Raw genomic sequence first — 22,147 nt, 5'->3', positions numbered from 1 at the left:
TCTCTGTTTCTGTCTCTCTCAGTTCTGTTTCTGTCTCTCTCTGTTTCTCCCCCAGTTCTGTCTCTCTCTGTTTCTGTCTCTCTGTTTCTCCCCCAGTTCTGTCTCTCTCTGTTTCTCTCTGTTCTGTCTCTCTCTGTTTGTCTCTCTCTGTTTCTGTTTGTCTCCTCTGTTTCTGTCTCTCTGTTTCTCCTCTCCAGTTCTGTCTCTCTCTGTTTCTGTCTCCTGTTCTGTCTCTCTCTGTTTCTGTCTCTCTCTGTTCTGTCTCCCCCAGTTCTCTCTCTGTTTCTCCCCCAGTTCTGTCTCTCTCTGTTTCTCTCTCTCTCTTGTTTCTCCCCCAGTTCTGTCTCTCTCTGTTTCTCTGTTTCTCCCCCAGTTCTGTCTCTCTGTTTCTCTGTCTGTCTCTCTCTGTTTCTCCCCCAGTTCTGTCTCTCTCTGTTTCTGTTTCTGTCTCTCTCTGTCTCTCTGTTTCTCTCCTCTGTTTCTCCCCAGTTCTGTCTCTCTGTTTCTGTCTCTCTCTGTTTCTCTCTCTGTCTCTCTGTTTCTGTCTCTCTCTGTTTCTCCCCCAGTTCTGTCTCTCTCTGTTTCTGTCTCTCTCTGTTTCTCCCCCAGTTCTGTCTCTCTGTTCTCCCCTGTGTCTCTTTTTCTCCCCTGTTCTGTCTCTCTCTGTTTCTCCCCCAGTTCTGTCTCTCTCTGTTTCTGTCTCTCTCTTTTTCTCCCCCAGTTCTGTCTCTCTCTGTTTCTCCCCCAGTTCTGTCTCTCTCTGTTTCTCCCCCAGTTCTGTCTCTCTCTGTTTCTGTCTCTCTCTGTTTCTCCCCCAGTTCTGTCTCTCTCTGTTTCTGTCTCTCTGTTTCTCCCCCAGTTCTGTTCTGTCTCTCTGTTTCTGTCTCTCTCTGTTTCTCCCCCAGTTCTGTCTCTCTCTCTGTCTCTCTGTTTCTGTTTCTCCCCCAGTTCTGTCTCTCTGTTTCTGTCTCTCTGTTTCTGTTTCTCTCTCTCTGTTTCTGTCTCTCTGTTTCTGTCTCTCTCTGTTTCTCCCCCTCTTCTGTCTCTCTCTGTTTCTGTCTCTCCCAGTTCTGTCTCTCTGTTTCTCCCTGTTCTGTCTCTCTCTGTTTCTCCCCCAGTTCTGTCTCTCTCTGTTTCTGTCTCTCCCCAGTTCTCTGTCTCTCCCCCAGTTCTGTCTCTCTGTTCTGTCTCTCTGTTTCTGTCTCTCTGTTTCTCTCTCTGTTTCTCCTGTCTCTCTGTTTCTGTTCTGTTTCTGTTCTCTGTCTGTTTTTCTCCCCCTGTTCTGTCTCTCTGTTTCTCCCTCTGTTCTGTCTCTCTCTGTTTCTGTCTGTCTCTGTCTCTGTTTCTCCCCCTGTTCTGTTTCTCTCTCTGTTTCTGTCTGTCTCTCTGTTTCTCCCCCAGTTCTCTGTCTCTCTGTTTCTGTCTCTCTCTTCTGTTTCTCCCCCAGTTCTGTCTCTCTCTGTTTCTCTTTCTGTCTCTCTGTTTCTGTTCTGTCTCTCTCTGTTTCTCCCCCAGTTCTGTCTCTCTCTGTTTCTGTCTCTCTGTTCTCTCTGTCTCCCAGTTCTGTCTCTCTGTTTCTGTTCTGTCTCTCTCTGTTTCTCCCCTCTGTTCTGTCTCTCTGTTTCTGTCTCTCTCTGTTTCTCCCCAGTTTCTGTCTCTCTGTTTCTGTCTCTCTGTCTCTCTCTCTGTTCTGTCTCTCTCTGTTTCTGTCTTCTGTCTCTCTCTCTGTTTCTCTCTCTGTTCTCTCTCTCTGTTTCTCCCCCAGTTTCTGTCTCTCTCTGTTTCTGTCCCCTCTCTCTGTTCTGTCTCTCTCTGTTTCTCTCTCTGTTTCTGTCTCTCTCTGTCTCTCTGTTTCTCCCCTGTTCTGTCTCTCTCTGTTTCTGTCTCTCTGTCTCTCTGTCTCTCTTCTCCCCCAGTTCTGTCTCTCTCTGTTTCTCCCCCTGTTCTGTCTGTCTCTCTCTGTTTCTGTTTTCTCTCTGTTTCTGTTCTGTCTCTCTCTTTTCTCCCCCAGTTCTGTCTCTCTCTGTTTCTCCCCAGTTCTCTCTGTTTCTCTCTCTGTCTCTCTGTTTGTCTCTCTCTGTTTCTGTTCTCTGTCTCTCTCTGTTTCTGTCTCTCTCTCTTCTGTTTGTCTCTCTCTGTTTCTGTCTCTCTCTCTGTTTCTCCCCAGTTCTGTCTCTCTCTGTTTCTGTCTCTCTCTGTTTCTCCCCCAGTTCTGTCTCTCTGTTTCTGTCTCTCTCTGTTTCTCCCCCAGTTCTGTCTCTCTCTGTTTCTGTCTCTCTCTCTCTGTTTCTGTTCTCTCTCTCTCTGTTTCTGTCTCTCTCTGTTTCTCTCTCTGTTCTGTCTCTTCTCTGTTTCTGTCTCTCTCTGTTCTCCCCCAGTTCTGTCTCTCTCTGTTTCTCTGTCCTTCTGTTCTGTTTCTGTCTCTCTGTTTCTCCTCTCTGTCTCTGTCTCTCTCTGTTTCTGTCTCTCTTTCTGTTTCTGTCTCCCCCAGTTCTGTCTCTCTGTTTCTCTCTCTGTCTCTCTGTTTCTGTCTCTCTCTTTTTCTCTCCTGTTCTCTGTCTCTGTTTCTCTCTCCCTGTTCTGTCTCTCTCTGTTTCTGTCTCTCCTGTTTCTCCCCAGTTCTGTCTCTCTCTCTGTTTCTGTTTCTGTCTCTCTCTGTTTCTCTCCCTCTGTTCTGTCTCTCTGTTTCTGTCTCTCTGTTCTGTCTCTCTGTTTCTCCCCCAGTTCTGTCTCTCTCTGTCTCCCCCAGTTCTGTCTCTCTGTTTCTGTCTCTCTCTCTTTCTGTTTCTCCTCCTGTTTCTGTCTCTCTCTGTTTCTCCCCCAGTCTGTCTCTCTGTCTCTCTGTTTCTGTCTCTCTGTTCTGTCTCTGTTTCTCTGTTCTGTCTCTCTCTGTTTCTCCCCCAGTTCTGTCTCTCTCTGTTTCTGTCTCTCTCTGTTTCTCCCCCAGTTCTGTCTCTCTGTTTCTGTTTCTCTCTCTGTTTCTCTCCCAGTTTCTGTCTCTCTCTGTTTCTGTCTCTCTGTTTCTGTCCTCTTCTGTCTCTCTCTGTTTCTGTCTCTCTGTTTCTCCCCAGTTCTGTCTCTCTCTGTTTCTGTCTCTCTGTTTGTCTCCCTGTTCTGTCTCTCTCTGTTTCTGTCTCTCTGTTTCTCCCCCTGTCTCTCTGTTTCTGTCTCTCTGTTTGTCTGTTTCTGTCTCTCTGTTTCTCCCCTGTCTCTCTGTTCTGTCTCTCTCTGTTTCTCCCCCAGTTCTGTCTCTCTCTGTTTCTCCCTCTCTGTCTCTCTCTTCTGTCTCTCTCTGTCTCCTGTTTCTGTTTCTGTCTCTCTCTGTTTCTGTCCTCTGTTCTGTCTCTCTCTGTTTCTGTCTCTCTCTCTCTCTTCTCTCCCCAGTTCTGTCTCTCTCTCTCTGTTTCTCTCTCTGTTTCTGTCTCTCTGTTTCTGTTCTGTCTCTCTCTGTTTCTGTCTTCTCTGTCTCTCTGTTTCTCCCTCTGTTCTGTCTCTCTCTGTTTCTCTCCCTCTGTTCTGTCTCTCTCTGTTTCTCCCCCAGTTCTGTCTCTCTCTGTTTCTGTTTCTCTCTCTGTTTCTGTCTCTCTGTTTCTCTGTCCTCTGTTCTGTCTCTCTCTGTTTCTTCTCCCCCAGTTCTGTCTCTCTCTCTTTCTGTTCTGTCTCTCTGTTGTCTCCCTGTTTCTGTCTCTCTGTTTCTGTCTCTGTTTCTCCCCAGTTTCTGTCTCTCTGTTTCTCTCTGTTTCCCCCCAGTTCTCTGTCTCTCTGTTTCTGTCTCTCTGTTTCTCCCCTCTCTGTTTCTGTCTCTCTGTTTCTGTCTCTCTCTGTTTCTCCCCCAGTTCTGTCTCTCTCTGTTTCTGTTTCTGTCTCTCTCTGTTTCTCCCCTCTGTTCTGTCTCTCTCTCTGTTTCTGTCTGTCTCTGTCTCCCCAGTTCTGTCTCTCTCCTCCCAGTTCTGTCTCTCTGTTTCTGTTTCTGTCTCTCTGTTTCTCCCCCAGTTCTGTCTCTCTGTTTCTGTCTCTCTGTTTCTGTTGTCTCTGTCTTCTGTCTCTGTTTCTGTTGTCTCTCTCTGTTTCTGTCTCTCTCCTGTTCTGTCTCTCTGTTTCTGTCTCCCTGTTCTGTCTCTCTCTGTTTCTGTCTCTGTTTCAGTTCTGTCTCTCTGTCTCTCTGTTTCTCCCCCAGTTCTGTCTCTCTGTTTCTGTCTCTCTCTGTTTCTCCCCCAGTTCTCTCTCTCTGTTTCTGTTCTGTTCTCTCTGTTTCTCCCCCAGTTCTGTCTCTCTGTTTCTGTTTCTGTCTCTGTTTCTGTCCCAGTTCTGTCTCTCTGTTTCTGTCTCCCCTGTTCTGTCTCTCTCTCTGTTTCTGTTCTCCCCCAGTTCTGTCTCTCTTTTTCTCCCAGTCTCTCTGTTTCTGTCTCCCCTGTTCTGTCTCTCTCTGTTTCTGTCTCTCTCTGTTTCTCCCCCAGTTCTGTCTCTCTCTGTTTCTCTCTCTGTTTCTGTCTCTCTCTGTTTCTCTGTTTCTGTCTCTCTCTGTTCTCTGTTTCTCTCTCTGTTTCTCCCCCAGTTCTGTCTGTCTCTCTGTTTCTGTTCTGTCTCTCTGTTTCTGTCTCTCTCTGTTTCTCCCCCAGTTCTGTCTCTCTCTGTTTCTGTCTCTCTCTGTTTCTCCCCCAGTTCTGTCTCTCTCTGTTTCTGTCTCTCTTTTTCTCCCCCAGTTCTCTCTCTCTGTCTCTGTTTCTGTCTCTCTCTGTTTCTGTCTCCCCTGTTTCTCTTCTGTCTCTCTCTGTTTCTGTCTCTCTCTTTTGTCCCCCAGTTCTGTCTCTCTGTTTCTGTCTCTCTGTTTCTGTTCTCTGTCTCCTGTTCTGTCTCTCTCTGTTTCTGTCTCTCTGTTTCTGTTTCTGTCTTCTCCCCCAGTTCTGTCTCTCTCTGTTTCTGTCTCTCTGTTTCTGTCTCTCTCTGTTTCTCCCCAGTTCTGTCTCTCTGTTTCTCCCCCAGTTCTGTCTCTCTCTGTTTCTCCCCCAGTTCTGTCTCTCTCTGTTTCTGTCCCCCTTTCTGTCTCTCTGTTCTCTCTCTCTCTCTGTCTCTCTGTTTCTGTCTCTCTGTTTCTCCCCCAGTTCTGTCTCTCTCTGTTTCTCTCCCCCCAGTTCTGTCTCTCTCTGTTTCTGTCTCTCTCCAGTTCTCTCTGTTTCCCCCAGTTCTGTTTCTCTCTGTTTCTGTCTCTCTCTGTTCTGTCTCTCTCTCTGTTTCTGTCTCTCTGTTTCTGTCTCTCTCTGTTTCTCTGTTTCTCCCCAGTTCTGTCTCTCTCTGTTTCTGTCTCTCTGTTTCTCTGTCTCTCTCTGTTTCTCCCCCAGTTCTCTCTCTCTGTTTCTCTGTCTCTCTCTGTTTCTGTCTCCCTGTTCTGTTTCTCTCTGTTCTCTGTTTCTGTCTCTCTGTTCTGTCTCTCTGTTTCTGTCTCTCTCTGTTTCTCCCTGTTTCTCTGTCTCTCTGTTTCTGTCTCTCTCTGTTTCTTCTGTCTCTCTTCTGTCTCTCTCTGTTTCTCCCCCAGTTCTGTCTCTCTCTCTGTTTCTGTCTCTGTTTCTTCTGTCTCTCTGTCTCCCCAGTTCTGTCTCTCTGTTTCTCCCCCTGTTCTGTTTCTGTCTCTCTTTCTGTCTCTCTCTGTTTCTCTCTGTTTCTGTCTCTCTCTGTTTCTGTCTCTCTCTCCAGTTCTGTCTCTCTCTGTTTCTCCCCCAGTTCTGTCTCTCTCTGTTTCTGTTCTCTCTCTGTTGTCTCCCCTGTTTCTGTCTCTCTCTGTTTCTGTCTCTCTCTGTTTCTCCCCTCTGTTCTGTCTCTCTGTCTGTTTCTCTCTCTCTGTTTCTGTCTCTCTCTGTTTCTGTTCTGTCTCTCTCTGTTTCTCCCCTCTGTTCTGTCTCTCTCTGTTTCTGTTGTCTCTCTCCCCAGTTCTGTCTCTCTCTGTCTTTCTGTTTCTGTCTCTCTGTTCTGTCTCTCTCTGTTTCTCCCCCTGTCTCTCTGTTTCTGTTCTCTGTTTCTCCCCAGTCTCTGTCTCTCTCTCTCTGTTTCTGTCTCTCTCTGTTTCTCCCCCAGTTCTGTCTCTCTGTTTCTCCCCCAGTTCTGTCTCTCTCTGTTTCTGTCTCTCTCTGTTTCTCCCCCAGTTCTGTCTCTCTGTCTCTCTGTTTCTGTCTCTCTCTGTTTCTCCCCCAGTTCTGTCTCTCTGTTTCTGTCTCTCTCTCTCTGTTTCTGTCTCTCTGTTTCTGTTCTGTCTCTCTGTTTCTCCCCAGTTCTGTCTCTCTCTGTTTCTGTCTCTCTGTTTCTCCCCCAGTTCTGTCTCTCTGTTTCTGTTTCTGTCTCTCTCTTTTCCCCCAGTTCTGTCTCTCTCTGTTTCTCCCTCCAGTTCTGTCTCTCTCTGTTTCTGTCTCTCTCTCTGTTTCTCTCTGTTCTCTGTCTCTCTGTTTCTGTCTCTCTCTGTTTCTCCCCCAGTTCTGTCTCTCTCTGTTTCTGTCTCTCTGTTCTCTCCCTGTTTCTGTCTCAGTTCTGTCTCTCTCTGTTTCTGTCTCTCTCTGTTTCTCCCCCAGTTCTCTCTCTCTCTGTTTCTCTCTCTGTTTCTGTCTCTCTCTGTTTCTGTCTCTCTCTGTTTCTGTCTCTCTGTTTCTCTGTCTCTCTCTGTTTCTCCCCAGTTCTGTCTCTCTCTGTTTCTCCCCCTCTGTTCTGTCTCTCTGTTTCTCTCTCCCAGTTCTGTCTCTCTGTCTCTCTGTTTCTCCCCTGTCTCTCTGTTTCTGTCTCTCTCTGTTTCTGTCTCTGTCTCTCTCTGTTTCTCCCCCAGTTCTCTGTCTCTCTGTTTCTGTCTCTCTCTGTTTCTCCCCCAGTTCTGTCTCTCTCTGTTTCTCTGTCTCTCTGTTCTGTCTCTCTCTGTTTCTCCCCAGTTCTCTCTCTCTCTGTTTCTCCCCTGTTCTGTCTCTCTGTTTCTGTCTGTCTCTCTGTTTCTGTCTCTCTCCTGTCTCTCTGTTTCTGTTCTCTCTCTGTTTCTCTCTCTCTCTGTTTCTGTCTCTCTTTCTCTCCCAGTTCTGTCTCTCTCTGTTTCTCCCCCAGTTCTGTCTCTCTCTGTTTCTGTCTCTGTTTCTCTCTCTGTTTCTCCCCAGTTCTGTCTCTCTCTGTTTCTCTCTCTGTTCTGTCTCTCTGTTTCTGTCTCTCTCTTCTGTTTCTCTCTCTCTCTGTTTCTCCCCCAGTTCTGTCTCTCTCTGTTTCTCCCTCTCTGTTCTGTCTCTCTGTTTCTGTCTCTCTGTTCTCTGTTCTCTGTTTCTCCCCCAGTTCTGTCTCTCTGTTTCTCCTCCCTGTTTCTGTCTCTCTGTCTCTGTTTCTCCCCCAGTTTTCTGTCTCTCTGTCTCTCTGTTTCTCCCCCAGTTCTGTCTCTCTCTGTTTCTGTTCTGTCTCTCTCTGTTTCTGTCTCTCTCTGTCTCTCTCTGTTTCTCCCCAGTTCTGTCTCTCTGTTTCTCCCCCAGTTCTGTCTCTCTCTGTTTCTGTCTCTCTCTGTTTCTCCCCCAGTTCTGTCTCTCTGTTTCTCCTCTCTCTCTGTTTCTGTCTCTCTGTTCTGTCTCTCTCTGTTTCTCTCCTCTGTTTCTGTCTCTCTGTTTCTCCCCCAGTTCTGTCTCTCTCTTTTCTGTCTCTCTCTGTTTCTCTCTCTGTTTCTCTGTTTCTGTCTCTCTGTTTCTCCCCCAGTTCTGTCTCTCTCTGTTTCTCCCCCAGTTCTGTCTCTCTCTGTTTCTCTCTCTCTCTGTTCTCTCTGTTTCTCCCTGTTCTCTCTCTGTTTCTCTCTCTCTCTCTGTTTCTGTCTCTCTTTTCTCCCCAGTTCTGTCTCTCTCTGTTTCTGTTTCTGTCTCTCTCTCTCTGTTTCTCCCCCAGTTCTGTCTCTCTCTGTTTCTCCCCAGTTCTGTCTCTCTCTGTTTCTCCCTCTGTTTCTGTCTCTCTCTGTTTCTGTTCTGTCTCTCTGTTTCTGTCTCTCTGTTTCTGTCTCTCTGTCTCTCTCTGTTTCTCCCCCAGTTCTGTCTCTCTGTTTCTGTTTCTTCTCTCCCTGTTTCTGTCTCTCTCTGTTTCTCTCCCTCTTCTGTTTCTGTCCCCCAGTTCTGTCTCTCTCTGTTTCTCCCCCAGTCTCTCTCTCTGTTTCTCTGTCTCTCTGTTTCTTCCCTCTCTGTTCTGTCTCTCTCTGTTTCTCCCTGTTCTGTCTCTCTCTGTTTCTCCCCCAGTTCTGTCTCTCTCTGTTTCTGTCTCTCTCTGTTTCTCCCCCAGTTCTGTCTCTCTCTGTTTGTCTCTCTGTTTCTCCCCAGTTCTGTCTCTCTCTCTTCTGTTTCTCTGTTTCTGTCTCTCTCTGTTTCTGTCTGTCTCTCTGTTTCTTCCCCAGTTCTGTCTCTCTCTGTTTCTGTCTCTCTGTTTCTCCCCAGTTCTGTCTCTCTCTGTTTCTCCCCCCAGTTCTGTCTCTCTCTGTTTCTCTTCTGTTTCTCTCTCTGTTTCTGTCTCTCTGTTTCTCCCCCTGTTCTGTCTCTCTCTGTTTCTGTTTCTGTCTCTCTCTGTTTCTGTCTCTCTCTGTTTCTCCCCCCCCAGTTCTGTCTCTCTCTGTTTCTCCCCAGTCTGTCTTCTCTGTGTCTCTCTGTTTCTGTCTCTCTCTGTTTCTCCCCCAGTTCTGTCTCTCTCTGTTTCTCCCCCAGTTCTGTCTCTCTCTGTTTCTGTCTCTCTCTGTTTCTCCCCCAGTTCTGTGTCTCTCTGTTTCTCCCCCAGTTGTGTCTCTCTCTGATTCTCCCCCAGTTCTGTCTCTCTTTTTCTCCCCCAGTTCTGTCTCTCTCTGTTTCTCCCCCAGTTCTGTCTCTCTCTGTTTCTCCCCCAGTTCTGTCTCTCTCTGTTTCTCCCTCAGTCCCTCGGCTCTATATGATGTAGCTTTGTTCTTTCTGTGTTTGAGAGCTGAGAGAGCTGAACTTTGAACAAGAGAAATAGAAAAAGACCAGTGCATGTTGCCCAGGAGACCATGCAGGGTTACCAGGGTGACAAGCTGCCTCTGCAGTTTTCATCCCCTGACAGAAATAGAGAGAGAGAGAGAGATGGGGTGGGGTGGGGCGCAGTGGACTTGGCTATGCTATTGTCGAGAAGTTTTTTCAATCTGCAGTACATATCTGGTCATACCAACTTTTACATTTCATGCTCAGTCAACATAAGTCAGTTCTTTAGTTTGTTAACTCCCCATTGGTCAGTTCTGTCGTGTGCGGAGATTGACTCCTCATTGGTTGGGTGTGTGGTTTACTAACAGTTGATTGGTTGTTGTGTCTCCAGGGGTCATTTCAGCTGGCTGCAGTTGGACCGGAGGGTTCTAGAACACGAGTTCCCCAAGAAGTCTGGACCCATCGTCCTGTACTTCTGTGTCAGGTATGGTCATATCATGCATGAACACATACAAGCACAGCCGCTACATGTACCTACATATATACAGCAGGCACACACACACACACACACACACACACACACACACACACACACAGTCAGACAGACGTCGGCACACCACACACTACCATGGCTCTGTGAAAAAGGCAGACGATATCTCTATAATACTATAAGAGAACGCCATTCATAATTCAGTGATACTTGTGTCTAGCTATTATATATTAGTCTCAGTGTGTCTGTGTGTGTCAAGCATTGAGTAAGATGTTGTATCGCTTCTGCTCTGATCTGACTCACAGTTAAGTAGCAGGGTTATAAAACCAGTTCTTTCTCCTGCCAGCCCATTTGTACTGCTCTGACAAAGGCTGATCTCTTACATAACACACGTCCTGAGTTTGTACTGCTCTGAGAAAGGCTGATTTCTTACATAACACACGTCCTGAGTTTGTACTGCTCTGAGAAAGGCTGATTTCTTACATAACACACGTCCTGAGTTTGTACTGCTCTGACAAAGGCTGACCCCTTACATAACACATGTCCTGAGTTTGTACTGCTCTGACAAAGGCTGATTTCTTACATAACACACGTCCTGAGTTTATACTGCTCTGACAAAGGCTGATCTCTTACATAACACACGTCCTGAGTTTGTACTGCTCTGACAAAGGCTGATCTCTTACATAACACACGTCCTGAGTTTGTACTGCTCTGACAAAGGCTGATCTCTTACATAACACACGTCGTGAGTTTGCGCGTGCGTGTGTGTGCGTGTACTCACTTCTCCATGAGGTCATTGTAGTGTGAAGAAAAGGTACAGGATCTGAAGTGAAATTGTCTGACCTTTCTATGCAGCTGAGGAAAGGCTACACGCACACACAATGTTGAACAGTGTTGGTCAGTACTTCAGATGTCCCTATAATGTGTTCTAGGCTCCAGGGACTGGTCATTCCTTAACAACATATTGAACAACCCGATGTGTTGGAGACACAACAGAACGGCTAACGATAAGTGTCTCCAAAAGGGTGTTTTACGTCATTTCCACCTACCATAGTTGCTTTGATGTGTATGGAGTATTGTATTATTGTATGGGGTGTTGTATTATTGTATGGAGTATTGTATTATTGTATGGGGTGTTGTATTATTGTATAGGGTATTGTATTATTGTATGGGGTATTGTATTATTGTATGGGGTGTTGTATTATTGTACTGGGTGTTGTATTATTGTATGGGGTGTTGTATTATTGTATGGAGTATTGTATTATTGTATGGGGTGTTGTATTATTGTATGGGGTGTTGTATTATTGTATGGGGTATTGTATTATTGTACTGGGTGTTGTATTATTGTATGGGGTATTGTATTATTGTATGGGGTATTGTATTATTGTATGGGGTGTTGTATTATTGTACTGGGTGTTGTATTATTGTATGGGGTGTTGTATTATTGTATGGAGTATTGTATTATTGTATGGCGTGTTGTATTATTGTATGGGGTATTGTATTATTGTATGGGGTGTTGTATTATTGTATGGGGTATTGTATTATTGTATGGGGTGTTGTATTATTGTATGGGGTATTGTATTATTGTATGGGGTGTTGTATTATTGTATGGAGTATTGTATTATTGTATGGGGTATTGTATTATTGTATGGGGTGTTGTATTATTGTACGGGGTGTTGTATTATTGTATGGGGTGTTGTATTATTGTATGGGGTATTGTATTATTGTACTGGGTGTTGTATTATTGTACTGGGTGTTGTATTATTGTATGGGGTGTTGTATTATTGTATGGGGTATTGTATTATTGTATGGGGTGTTGTATTATTGTATGGGGTGTTGTATTATTGTATGGGTGTTGTATTATTGTATGGGGTATTGTATTATTGTATGGAGTGTTGTATTATTGTATGGGGTGTTGTATTATTGTATGGGGTGTTGTATTATTGTATGGGGTGTTGTATTATTGTATGGGGTGTTGTATTATTGTACGGGGTATTGTATTATTGTACGGGGTGTTGTATTATTGTACGGGGTGTTGTATTATTGTACGGGGTGTTGTATTATTGTATGAGGTGTTGTATTATTGTATGGGGTGTTGTATTATTGTATGAGGTGTTGTATTATTGTATGGGGTGTTGTATTATTGTATGGGGTGTTGTATTATTGTACGGGGTGTTGTATTATTGTATGGGGTGTTGTATTATTGTATGGGGTGTTGTATTATTGTATGGGGTGTTGTATTATTGTATGGGGTGTTGTATTATTGTATGGGGTGTTGTATTAATGTATGGGATATTTATCAGGAATCAAGGTAAGACCCAGGTGCAGACTGTGTGAAGTAAACATGTTTATTGTAACCACAGGGGTGGGCAAACGACAGGTCAAGGTAGGCAGGGGTCGATAATCCAGGGAAGGAGCAAAGTTACAGGACGGCAGGCAGTCTCAAGGTCAGGGACGGGTAGAGGGGTCAGGTGGGCGGGTAGAGTGGTCAGGTGGGCGGGTAGAGTGGTCAAGGGGCGGGTAGAGTGGTCAGGTGAGCGGGTAGAGTGGTCAGGTGGGCGGGTAGAGTGGTCAGGTGGGCGGGTAGAGTGGTCAGGTGGGCGGGTAAAGTGGTCAGGTGGGCGGGTAGAGTGGTCAGGTGGGCGGGTAGAGTGGTCAGGTGGGCGGGTAGAGTGGTCAGGTGGGCGGGTAGAGTGGTCAGGTGGGCGGGTATAGGATCAGACAGGAGGTCGAGAAAAAGAGAGGCTGAGAAAAGACAGCAGCTGACAGGGCAAACGATGGTAAGCTTGATAAACAAGACAAACTGGCACAGACAGACATAAAACACAGCTATAAATACCCAGAGGATAAGTGGGGAAGATGGGCGACACCTGGAGGGGGTGGAGACGAGGACAGGTGAAACAGATCAGGGCGTGACAGTATTATTGTACTGGGTGTTGTATTATTGTACTGTGTGTTGTATTATTGTATGGGGTGTTGTATTATTGTATGGGGTGTTGTATTATTGTATGGGGTATTGTATTATTGTATGGGTGTTGTATTATTGTATGGAGTATTGTATTATTGTATGGGGTGTTGTATTATTGTACGGGGTGTTGTATTATTGTATGGGGTATTGTATTATTGTATGGGGTGTTGTATTATTGTACTGGCTGTTGTATTATTGTATGGGGTGTTGTATTATTGTTTGGGGTATTGTATTATTGTACGGGGTGTTGTATTATTGTACTGGCTGTTGTATTATTGTACTGGCTGTTGTATTATTGTTTGGGGTGTTGTATTATTGTATGGGGTATTGTATTATTGTACGGGGTGTTGTATTATTGTACTGGCTGTTGTATTATTGTCCTGGCTGTTGTATTATTGTATGGGGTATTGTATTATTGTACTGGCTGTTGTATTATTGTATGGGGTATTGTATTATTGTATGGGATATTGTATTATTGTATGGGGTATTGTATTATTGTATGGGGTGTTGTATTATTGTATGGGGTATTGTATTATTGTATGGGGTGTTGTATTATTGTATGGAGTATTGTATTATTGTACTGGGTGTTGTATTATTGTATGGGGTGTTGTATTATTGTACTGGGTGTTGTATTATTGTATGGGGTGTTGTATTATTGTATGGGGTGTTGTATTATTGTATGGGGTATTGTATTATTGTATGGGGTGTTGTATTATTGTATGGAGTATTGTATTATTGTACTGGGTGTTGTATTATTGTATGGGGTGTTGTATTATTGTACTGGGTGTTGTATTATTGTATGGGGTGTTGTATTATTGTATGGGGTGTTGTATTATTGTACTGGGTGTTGTATTATTGTACAGGGTATTGTATTATTGTATGGGGTGTTGTATTATTGTATGGGGTATTGTATTATTGTATGGGGTATTGTATTATTGTATGGGGTGTTGTATTATTGAATGGGGTGTTGTATTATTGTATGGGGTGTTGTATTATTGTATGGGGTATTGTATTATTGTATGGGGTGTTGTATTATTGAATGGGGTGTTGTATTATTGCATGGGATATTTATCAGGAATCAAGGTAAGACCCAGGTGCAGACTGTGTGAAGTAAACATGTTTATTGTAACCACAGGGGCGGGCAAACGACAGGTCAAGGTAGGCAGGGGTCGATAATCCAGGGAAGGAGCAAAGTTACAGGACGGCAGGCAGTCTCAAGGTCAGGGACGGGTAGAGGGGTCAGGTGGGCGGGTAGAGTGGTCAAGGGGCGGGTAGAGTGGTCAGGTGAGCGGGTAGAGTGGTCAGGTGGGCGGGTAGAGTGGTCAGGTGGGTGGGTAGAGTGGTCAGGTGGGCGGGTAAAGTGGTCAGGTGGGCGGGTAGAGTGGTCAGGTGGGCGGGTAGAGTGGTCAGGTGGGCGGGTAGAGTGGTCAGGTGGGCGGGTATAGGATCAGACAGGAGGTCGAGAAAAAGAGAGGCTGGGAAAAGACAGCAGCTGACAGGGCAAACGCTGGTAAGCTTGATAAACAAGACAAACTGGCACAGACAGACATAAAACACAGCTATAAATACCCAGAGGATAAGTGGGGAAGATGGGCGACACCTGGAGGGGGTGGAGACGAGGACAGGTGAAACAGATCAGGGCGTGACAGTATTATTGTACTGGGTGTTGTATTATTGTACTGTGTGTTGTATTATTGTATGGGGTATTGTATTATTGTATGGGGTATTGTATTATTGTACGGGGTGTTGTATTATTGTATGGGGTGTTGTATTATTGTATGGGGTGTTGTATTATTGTATGGGGTATTGTATTATTGTACGGGGTGTTGTATTATTGTATGGGGTGTTGTATTATTGTATGGGGTGTTGTATTATTGTATGGGGTGTTGTATTACTGTACTGGGTGTTGTATTATTGTACTGGCTGTTGTATTATTGTATGGGGTATTGTATTATTGTACGGAGTGTTGTATTATTGTACGGGGTATTGTATTATTGTATGGGGTGTTGTATTATTGTATGGGGTGTTGTATTATTGTACTGGCTGTTGTATTATTGTATGGGGTATTGTATTATTGTACGGAGTGTTGTATTATTGTACGGGTATTGTATTATTGTATGGGGTGTTGTATTATTGTATGGGGTGTTGTATTATTGTACTGGCTGTTGTATTATTGTATGGGGTATTGTATTATTGTACGGGTGTTGTATTATTGTACGGGGTGTTGTATTATTGTACTGGGTATTGTATTATTGTATGGGGTGTTGTATTATTGTATGGGGTGTTGTATTATTGTATGGGATATTGTATTATTGTATGGGGTGTTGTATTATTGTATGGGGTGTTGTATTATTGTACGGGGTGTTGTATTATTGTATGGGGTATTGTATTATTGTACGGGGTGTTGTATTATTGTACGGGGTGTTGTATTATTGTACGGGGTGTTGTATTATTGTACGGGGTGTTGTATTATTGTTGTATTATTGGGGTGTTGTATTATTGTATGGGGTGTTGTATTATTGTATGGGGTGTTGTATTATTGTATGGGGTGTTGTATTATTGTATGGGGTGTTGTATTATTGTATGGGGTGTTGTATTATTGTATGAGGTGTTGTATTATTGTATGGGGTGTTGTATTATTGTATGGGGTGTTGTATTATTGTATGGGGTGTTGTATTATTGTATGGGATATTTATCAGGAATCAAGGTAAGACCCAGGTGCAGACTGTGTGAAGTAAACATGTTTATTGTAACCACAGGGGCGGGCAAACGACAGGTCAAGGTAGGCAGGGGTCGATAATCCAGGGAAGGAGCAAAGTTACAGGACGGCAGGCAGTCTCAAGGTCAGGGACGGGTAGAGGGGTCAGGTGGGCGGGTAGAGTGGTCAGGTGGGCGGGTAGAGTGGTCAAGGGGCGGGTAGAGTGGTCAGGTGAGCGGGTAGGTGGTCAGGTGGGCGGGTAGTGTGGTCAGGTGGGCGGGTAGAGTGGTCAGGTGGGCGGGTAAAGTGGTCAGGTGGGCGGGTAGAGTGGTCAGGTGGGCGGGTAGAGTGGTCAGGTGGGCGGGTAGAGTGGTCAGGTGGGCGGGTATAGGATCAGACAGGAGGTCGAGAAAAAGAGAGGCTGGGAAAAGACAGCAGCTGACAGGGCAAACGATGGTAAGCTTGATAAACAAGACAAACTGGCACAGACAGACATAAAACACAGCTATAAATACCCAGAGGATAAGTGGGGAAGATGGGCGACACCTGGAGGGGGTGGAGACGAGGACAGGTGAAACAGATCAGGGCGTGACAGTATTATTGTACTGGGTGTTGTATTATTGTACTGTGTGTTGTATTATTGTATGGGGTATTGTATTATTGTATGGGGTATTGTATTATTGTACGGGGTGTTGTATTATTGTATGGGGTGTTGTATTATTGTATGGGGTGTTGTATTATTGTATGGGGTATTGTATTATTGTACGGGGTGTTGTATTATTGTATGGGGTGTTGTATTATTGTATGGGGTGTTGTATTATTGTATGGGTGTTGTATTACTGTACTGGGTGTTGTATTATTGTACTGGCTGTTGTATTATTGTATGGGGTATTGTATTATTGTACGGAGTGTTGTATTATTGTACGGGGTATTGTATTATTGTATGGGGTGTTGTATTATTGTATGGGGTGTTGTATTATTGTACTGGCTGTTGTATTATTGTATGGGGTATTGTATTATTGTACGGAGTGTTGTATTATTGTATACGCGGGGTATTGTATTATTGTATGGGGTGTTGTATTATTGTATGGGGTGTTGTATTATTGTACTGGCTGTTGTATTATTGTATGGGGTATTGTATTATTGTACGGAGTGTTGTATTATTGTACGGGGTATTGTATTATTGTATGGGGTGTTGTATTATTGTATGGGGTGTTGTATTATTGTATGGGGTATTGTATTATTGTATGGGGTGTTGTATTATTGTATGGAGTATTGTATTATTGTACTGGGTGTTGTATTATTGTATGGGGTGTTGTATTATTGTACTGGGTATTGTATTATTGTATGGGGTGTTGTATTATTGTATGGGGTGTTGTATTATTGTATGGGATATTGTATTATTGTATGGGGTGTTGTATTATTGTACGGGGTGTTGTATTATTGTATTATTGCGGTGTTGTATTATTGTATGGGGTATTGTATTTGTATTGTTATGCGGGGTGTTGTATTATTGTACGGGGTGTTGTATTATTATGTACGGGGTTGTGTTGTATTATTATGTACGGGGTGTTGTATTATTGTACGGGGTGTTGTATTATTGGTAAGACCCAGGGTGTTGTAAACATTATTGTAACCACAGGGGTGTTGTATTATTGTAGGGGGTGTTGTATTATTGTATGGGGTGTTGTATTATTGTATGGGGTGTTGTATTATTGTATGGGGTGTTGTATTATTGTATGGGGTGTTGTATTATTGTACTGGTGTTGTATTATTGTATGGGGTATTGTATTATTGTATGGGGGGTATTGTATTATTGTACGGGGTGTTGTATTATTGTATGGGGTGTTGTATTATTGTATGGGGTGTTGTATTATTGTATGGGGTGTTGTATTATTGTATGGGGTGTTGTATTATTGTATGGGGTGTTGTATTATTGTATGGTGTTGTATTACTGTATTGGGTGTTGTATTATTTTACTGGCTGTTGTATTATTGTATGGGGTATTGTATTATTGTACATGTTGTATTATTGTATTGTATTATTGTACGGGGTATTGTATTATTGTATGGGGTGTTGTATTATTGTATGGGGTGTTGTATTATTGTACTGGCTGTTGTATTATTGTATGGGGTATTGTATTATTGTACGGAGTGTTGTATTATTGTACGGGGTATTGTATTATTGTATGGGGTGTTGTATTATTGTATGGGGTGTTGTATTATTGTACTGGCTGTTGTATTATTGTATGGGGTATTGTATTATTGTACGGAGTGTTGTATTATTGTACGGGGTATTGTATTATTGTATGGGGTGTTGTATTATTGTATGGGGTGTTGTATTATTGTATGGGGTATTGTATTATTGTATGGGGTGTTGTATTATTGTATGGAGTATTGTATTATTGTACTGGGTGTTGTATTATTGTATGGAGTATTGTATTATTGTATGGGGTGTTGTATTATTGTACTGGGTATTGTATTATTGTATGGGGTGTTGTATTATTGTACGGGGTGTTGTATTGTTGTATGGGGTGTTGTATTATTGTATTATTGGGGTGTTGTATTATTGTACGGGGTGTTGTATTATTGTATGGGGTGTTGTATTATTGTATGGGGTGTTGTATTATTGTACGGGGTGTTGTATTATTGTACGGGGTGTTGTATTATTGTATGGGGTGTTGTATTATTGTATGGGGTGTTGTATTATTGTATGGGGTGTTGTATTATTGTATGGGGTGTTGTATTATTGTATGAGGTGTTGTATTATTGTATGGGGTGTTGTATTATTGTATGGGGTGTTGTATTATTGTATGGGGTGTTGTATTATTGTATGGGATATTTATCAGGAATCAAGGTAAGACCCAGGTGCAGACTGTGTGAAGTAAACATGTTTATTGTAACCACAGGGGCGGGCAAACGACAGGTCAAGGTAGGCAGGGGTCGATAATCCAGGGAAGGAGCAAAGTTACAGGACGGCAGGCAGTCTCAAGGTCAGGGACGGGTAGAGGGTCAGGTGGGCGGGTAGAGTGGTCAGGTGGGCGGGTAGAGTGGTCAAGGGGCGGGTAGAGTGGTCAGGTGAGCGGGTAGAGTGGTCAGGTGGGCGGGTAGTGTGGTCAGGTGGGCGGGTAGAGTGGTCAGGTGGGCGGGTAAAGTGGTCAGGTGGGCGGGTAGAGTGGTCAGGTGGGCGGGTAGAGTGGTCAGGTGGGCGGGTAGAGTGGTCAGGTGGGCGGGTATAGGATCAGACAGGAGGTCGAGAAAAAGAGAGGCTGGGAAAAGACAGCAGCTGACAGGGCAAACGATGGTAAGCTTGATAAACAAGACAAACTGGCACAGACAGACATAAAACACAGCTATAAATACCCAGAGGATAAGTGGGGAAGATGGGCGACACCTGGAGGGGGTGGAGACGAGGACAGGTGAAACAGATCAGGGCGTGACAGTATTATTGTACTGGGTGTTGTATTATTGTACTGTGTGTTGTATTATTGTATGGGGTATTGTATTATTGTAAGGGGTATTGTATTATTGTACGGGGTGTTGTATTATTGTATGGGGTGTTGTATTATTGTATGGGGTGTTGTATTATTGTATGGGGTGTTGTATTACTGTACTGGGTGTTGTATTATTGTATGGGGTATTGTATTATTGTATGGAGTGTTGTATTATTGTATGGGGTATTGTATTATTGTATGGGGTGTTGTATTATTGTATGGAGTATTGTATTATTGTACTGGGTGTTGTATTATTGTACGGGGTGTTGTATTATTGTACGGGGTGTTGTATTATTGTATGGGGTGTTGTATTATTGTATGGGGTGTTGTATTATTGTATGGGGTGTTGTATTATTGTATGGGGTGTTGTATTATTGTATGGGGTGTTGTATTATTGTATGGGGTGTTGTATTATTGTATGGGGTGTTGTATTATTGTATGAGGTGTTGTATTATTGTATGGGGTGTTGTATTATTGTATGGGGTGTTGTATTATTGTATGGGATATTTATCAGGAATCAAGGTAAGACCCAGGTGCAGACTGTGTGAAGTAAACATGTTTATTGTAACCACAGGGGCGGGCAAACGACAGGTCAAGGTAGGCAGGGGTCGATAATCCAGGGAAGGAGCAAAGTTACAGGACGGCAGGCAGTCTCAAGGTCAGGGACGGGTAGAGGGTCAGGTGGGCGGGTAGAGTGGTCAGGTGGGCGGGTAGAGTGGTCAAGGGGCGGGTAGAGTGGTCAGGTGAGCGGGTAGAGTGGTCAGGTGGGCGGGTAGTGTGGTCAGGTGGGCGGGTAGAGTGGTCAGGTGGGCGGGTAAAGTGGTCAGGTGGGCGGGTAGAGTGGTCAGGTGGGCGGGTAGAGTGGTCAGGTGGGCGGGTCAGGTGGGGATCAGAAAGGAGGTCGAGAAAAAGAGAGGCTGGAAAAAGACAGCAGCAGACAGGGCAAACGCTGGTAAGCTTGATAAACAAGACAAACTGGCACAGACAGACATAAAACACAGCTATAAATACCCAGAGGATAAGTGGGGAAGATGGGCGACACCTGGAGGGGGTGGAGACGAGGACAGGTGAAACAGATCAGGGCGTGACAGTATTATTGTACTGGGTGTTGTATTATTGTACTGTGTGTTGTATTATTGTATGGGGTATTGTATTATTGTATGGGGTATTGTATTATTGTACGGGGTGTTGTATTATTGTATGGGGTGTTGTATTATTGTACGGGGTGTTGTATTATTGTAAGGGGTATTGTATTATTGTACGGGGTGTTGTATTATTGTATGGGGTGTTGTATTATTGTATGGGGTGTTGTATTATTGTATGGGGTGTTGTATTACTGTACTGGGTGTTGTATTATTGTATGGGGTATTGTATTATTGTATGGAGTGTTGTATTATTGTATGGGGTATTGTATTATTGTATGGGGTGTTGTATTATTGTATGGAGTATTGTATTATTGTACTGGGTGTTGTATTATTGTATGGGGTGTTGTATTATTGTACTGGGTATTGTATTATTGTATGGGGTGTTGTATTATTGTATGGGGTATTGTATTATTGTATGGGGTGTTGTATTATTGTACTGGCTGTTGTATTATTGTATGGGGTGTTGTATTATTGTATGGGGTATTGTATTATTGTATGGGTTGTTGTATTATTGTACGGGGTGTTGTATTATTGTACTGGCTGTTGTATTATTGTCCTGGCTGTTGTATTATTGTATGGGGTATTGTATTATTGTACTGGCTGTTGTATTATTGTATGGGGTATTGTATTATTGTATGGGGTATTGTATTATTGTATGGGGTATTGAATTATTGTATGGGGTGTTGTATTATTGTATGGGGTGTTGTATTATTGTATGGAATATTGTATTATTGTACTGGCTGTTGTATTATTGTATGGGGTGTTGTATTATTGTACTGGGTGTTGTATTATTGTATAGGGTGTTGTATTATTGTATGGGGTGTTGTATTATTGTATGGGGTGTTGTATTATTGCATGGGATATTTATCAGGAATCAAGGTAAGACCCAGGTGCAGACTGTGTGAAGTAAACATGTTTATTGTAACCACAGGGGCGGGCAAACGACAGGTCAAGGTAGGCAGGGGTCGATAATCCAGGGAAGGAGCAAAGTTACAGGACGGCAGGCAGTCTCAAGGTCAGGGACGGGTAGAGGGGTCAGGTGGGCGGGTAGAGTGGTCAGGTGGGCGGGTAGAGTGGTCAAGGGGCGGGTAGAGTGGTCAGGTGAGCGGGTAGAGTGGTCAGGTGGGCGGGTAGAGTGGTCAGGTGGGCGGGTAGAGTGGTCAGGTGGGCGGGTAGAGTGGTCAGGTGGGCGGGTATAGGATCAGACAGGAGGTCGAGAAAAAGAGAGGCTGGGAAAAGACAGCAGCTGACAGGACAAACGCTGGTAAGCTTGATAAACAAGACAAACTGGCACAGACAGACATAAAACACAGCTATAAATACCCAGAGGATAAGTGGGGAAGATGGGCGACACCTGGAGGGGGTGGAGACGAGGACAGGTGAAACAGATCAGGGCGTGACAGTATTATTGTACTGGGTGTTGTATTATTGTACGGGGTGTTGTATTATTGTATGGGGTGTTGTATTATTGTATGGGGTATTGTATTATTGTATGGGGTGTTGTATTATTGTATGGGGTGTTGTATTATTGTATGGAGTATTGTATTATTGTACTGGCTGTTGTATTATTGTATGGGGTATTGTATTATTGTACTGGGTGTTGTATTATTGTATGGGGTGTTGTATTATTGTACGGGGTGTTGTATTATTGTATGGGGTGTTGTATTATTGTACTGGCTGTTGTATTATTGTATGGGGTATTGTATTATTGTACGGGGTGTTGTATTATTGTACTGGCTGTTGTATTATTGTATGGGGTGTTGTTTATTGTTGTATTGTATTGTATGGGGTGTTGTATTATTGTATGGGGTATTGTATTATTGTACTGGCTGTTGTATTATTGTATGGGGTGTTGTATTATTGTATGGAGTGTTGTATTATTGTATGGGGGTGTTGTATTATTGCTGTTGTATTATTGTATGGGGTGTTGTATTATTGTACTGGCTGTTGTATTATTGTATGGGGTATTGTATTATTGTACGGGGTGTTGTATTATTGTACTGGCTGTTGTATTATTGTACTGGTTGTTGTATTATTGTATGGGGTGTTGTATTATTGTATGGGGTATTGTATTATTGTATGGGGTGTTGTATTATTGTATGGGGTGTTGTATTATTGTATGGCTGTTGTATTATTGTACTGGCTGTTGTATTATTGTATGGCTGTTGTATTATTGTACTGGCTGTTGTATTGTATTATTGTATGGGGTGTTGTATTATTGTACTGGCTGTTGTATTATTGTACTGGGTGTTGTATTATTGTATGGGGTGTTGTATTATTGTATGGGGTATTGTATTATTGTATGGGGTATTGTATTATTGTACGGGGTGTTGTATTATTGTACTGGCTGTTGTATTATTGTATGGGGTATTGTATTATTGTACTGGCTGTTGTATTATTGTATGGGGTATTGTATTATTGTATGGGGTATTGTATTATTGTATGGG

At 43.6% G+C, this 22,147-nt stretch overlaps 1 protein-coding gene across 1 annotated transcript in view; it reads left to right on the top strand.

Annotated features, from left to right (window-relative positions):
• Window positions 1–22,147, top strand: part of LOC115109451 (FERM domain-containing protein 4A-like) — a 177,598-nt gene that overhangs the window by 90,450 nt on the left and 65,001 nt on the right. Inside the window, 1 exon segment of the mRNA XM_065009760.1 lies at window positions 9,298–9,390. Coding sequence (XP_064865832.1) covers window positions 9,298–9,390 — 93 coding nt within the window.

This window comes from Oncorhynchus nerka, linkage group LG25 (genome assembly GCF_034236695.1).
Source record: "Oncorhynchus nerka isolate Pitt River linkage group LG25, Oner_Uvic_2.0, whole genome shotgun sequence".
In the NCBI taxonomy this organism is placed as follows: domain Eukaryota; kingdom Metazoa; phylum Chordata; class Actinopteri; order Salmoniformes; family Salmonidae; genus Oncorhynchus; species Oncorhynchus nerka.
The sequence above is the reverse complement of the archived record's forward strand: the minus strand, read 5'-3'. Positions and strand labels throughout refer to the sequence as shown.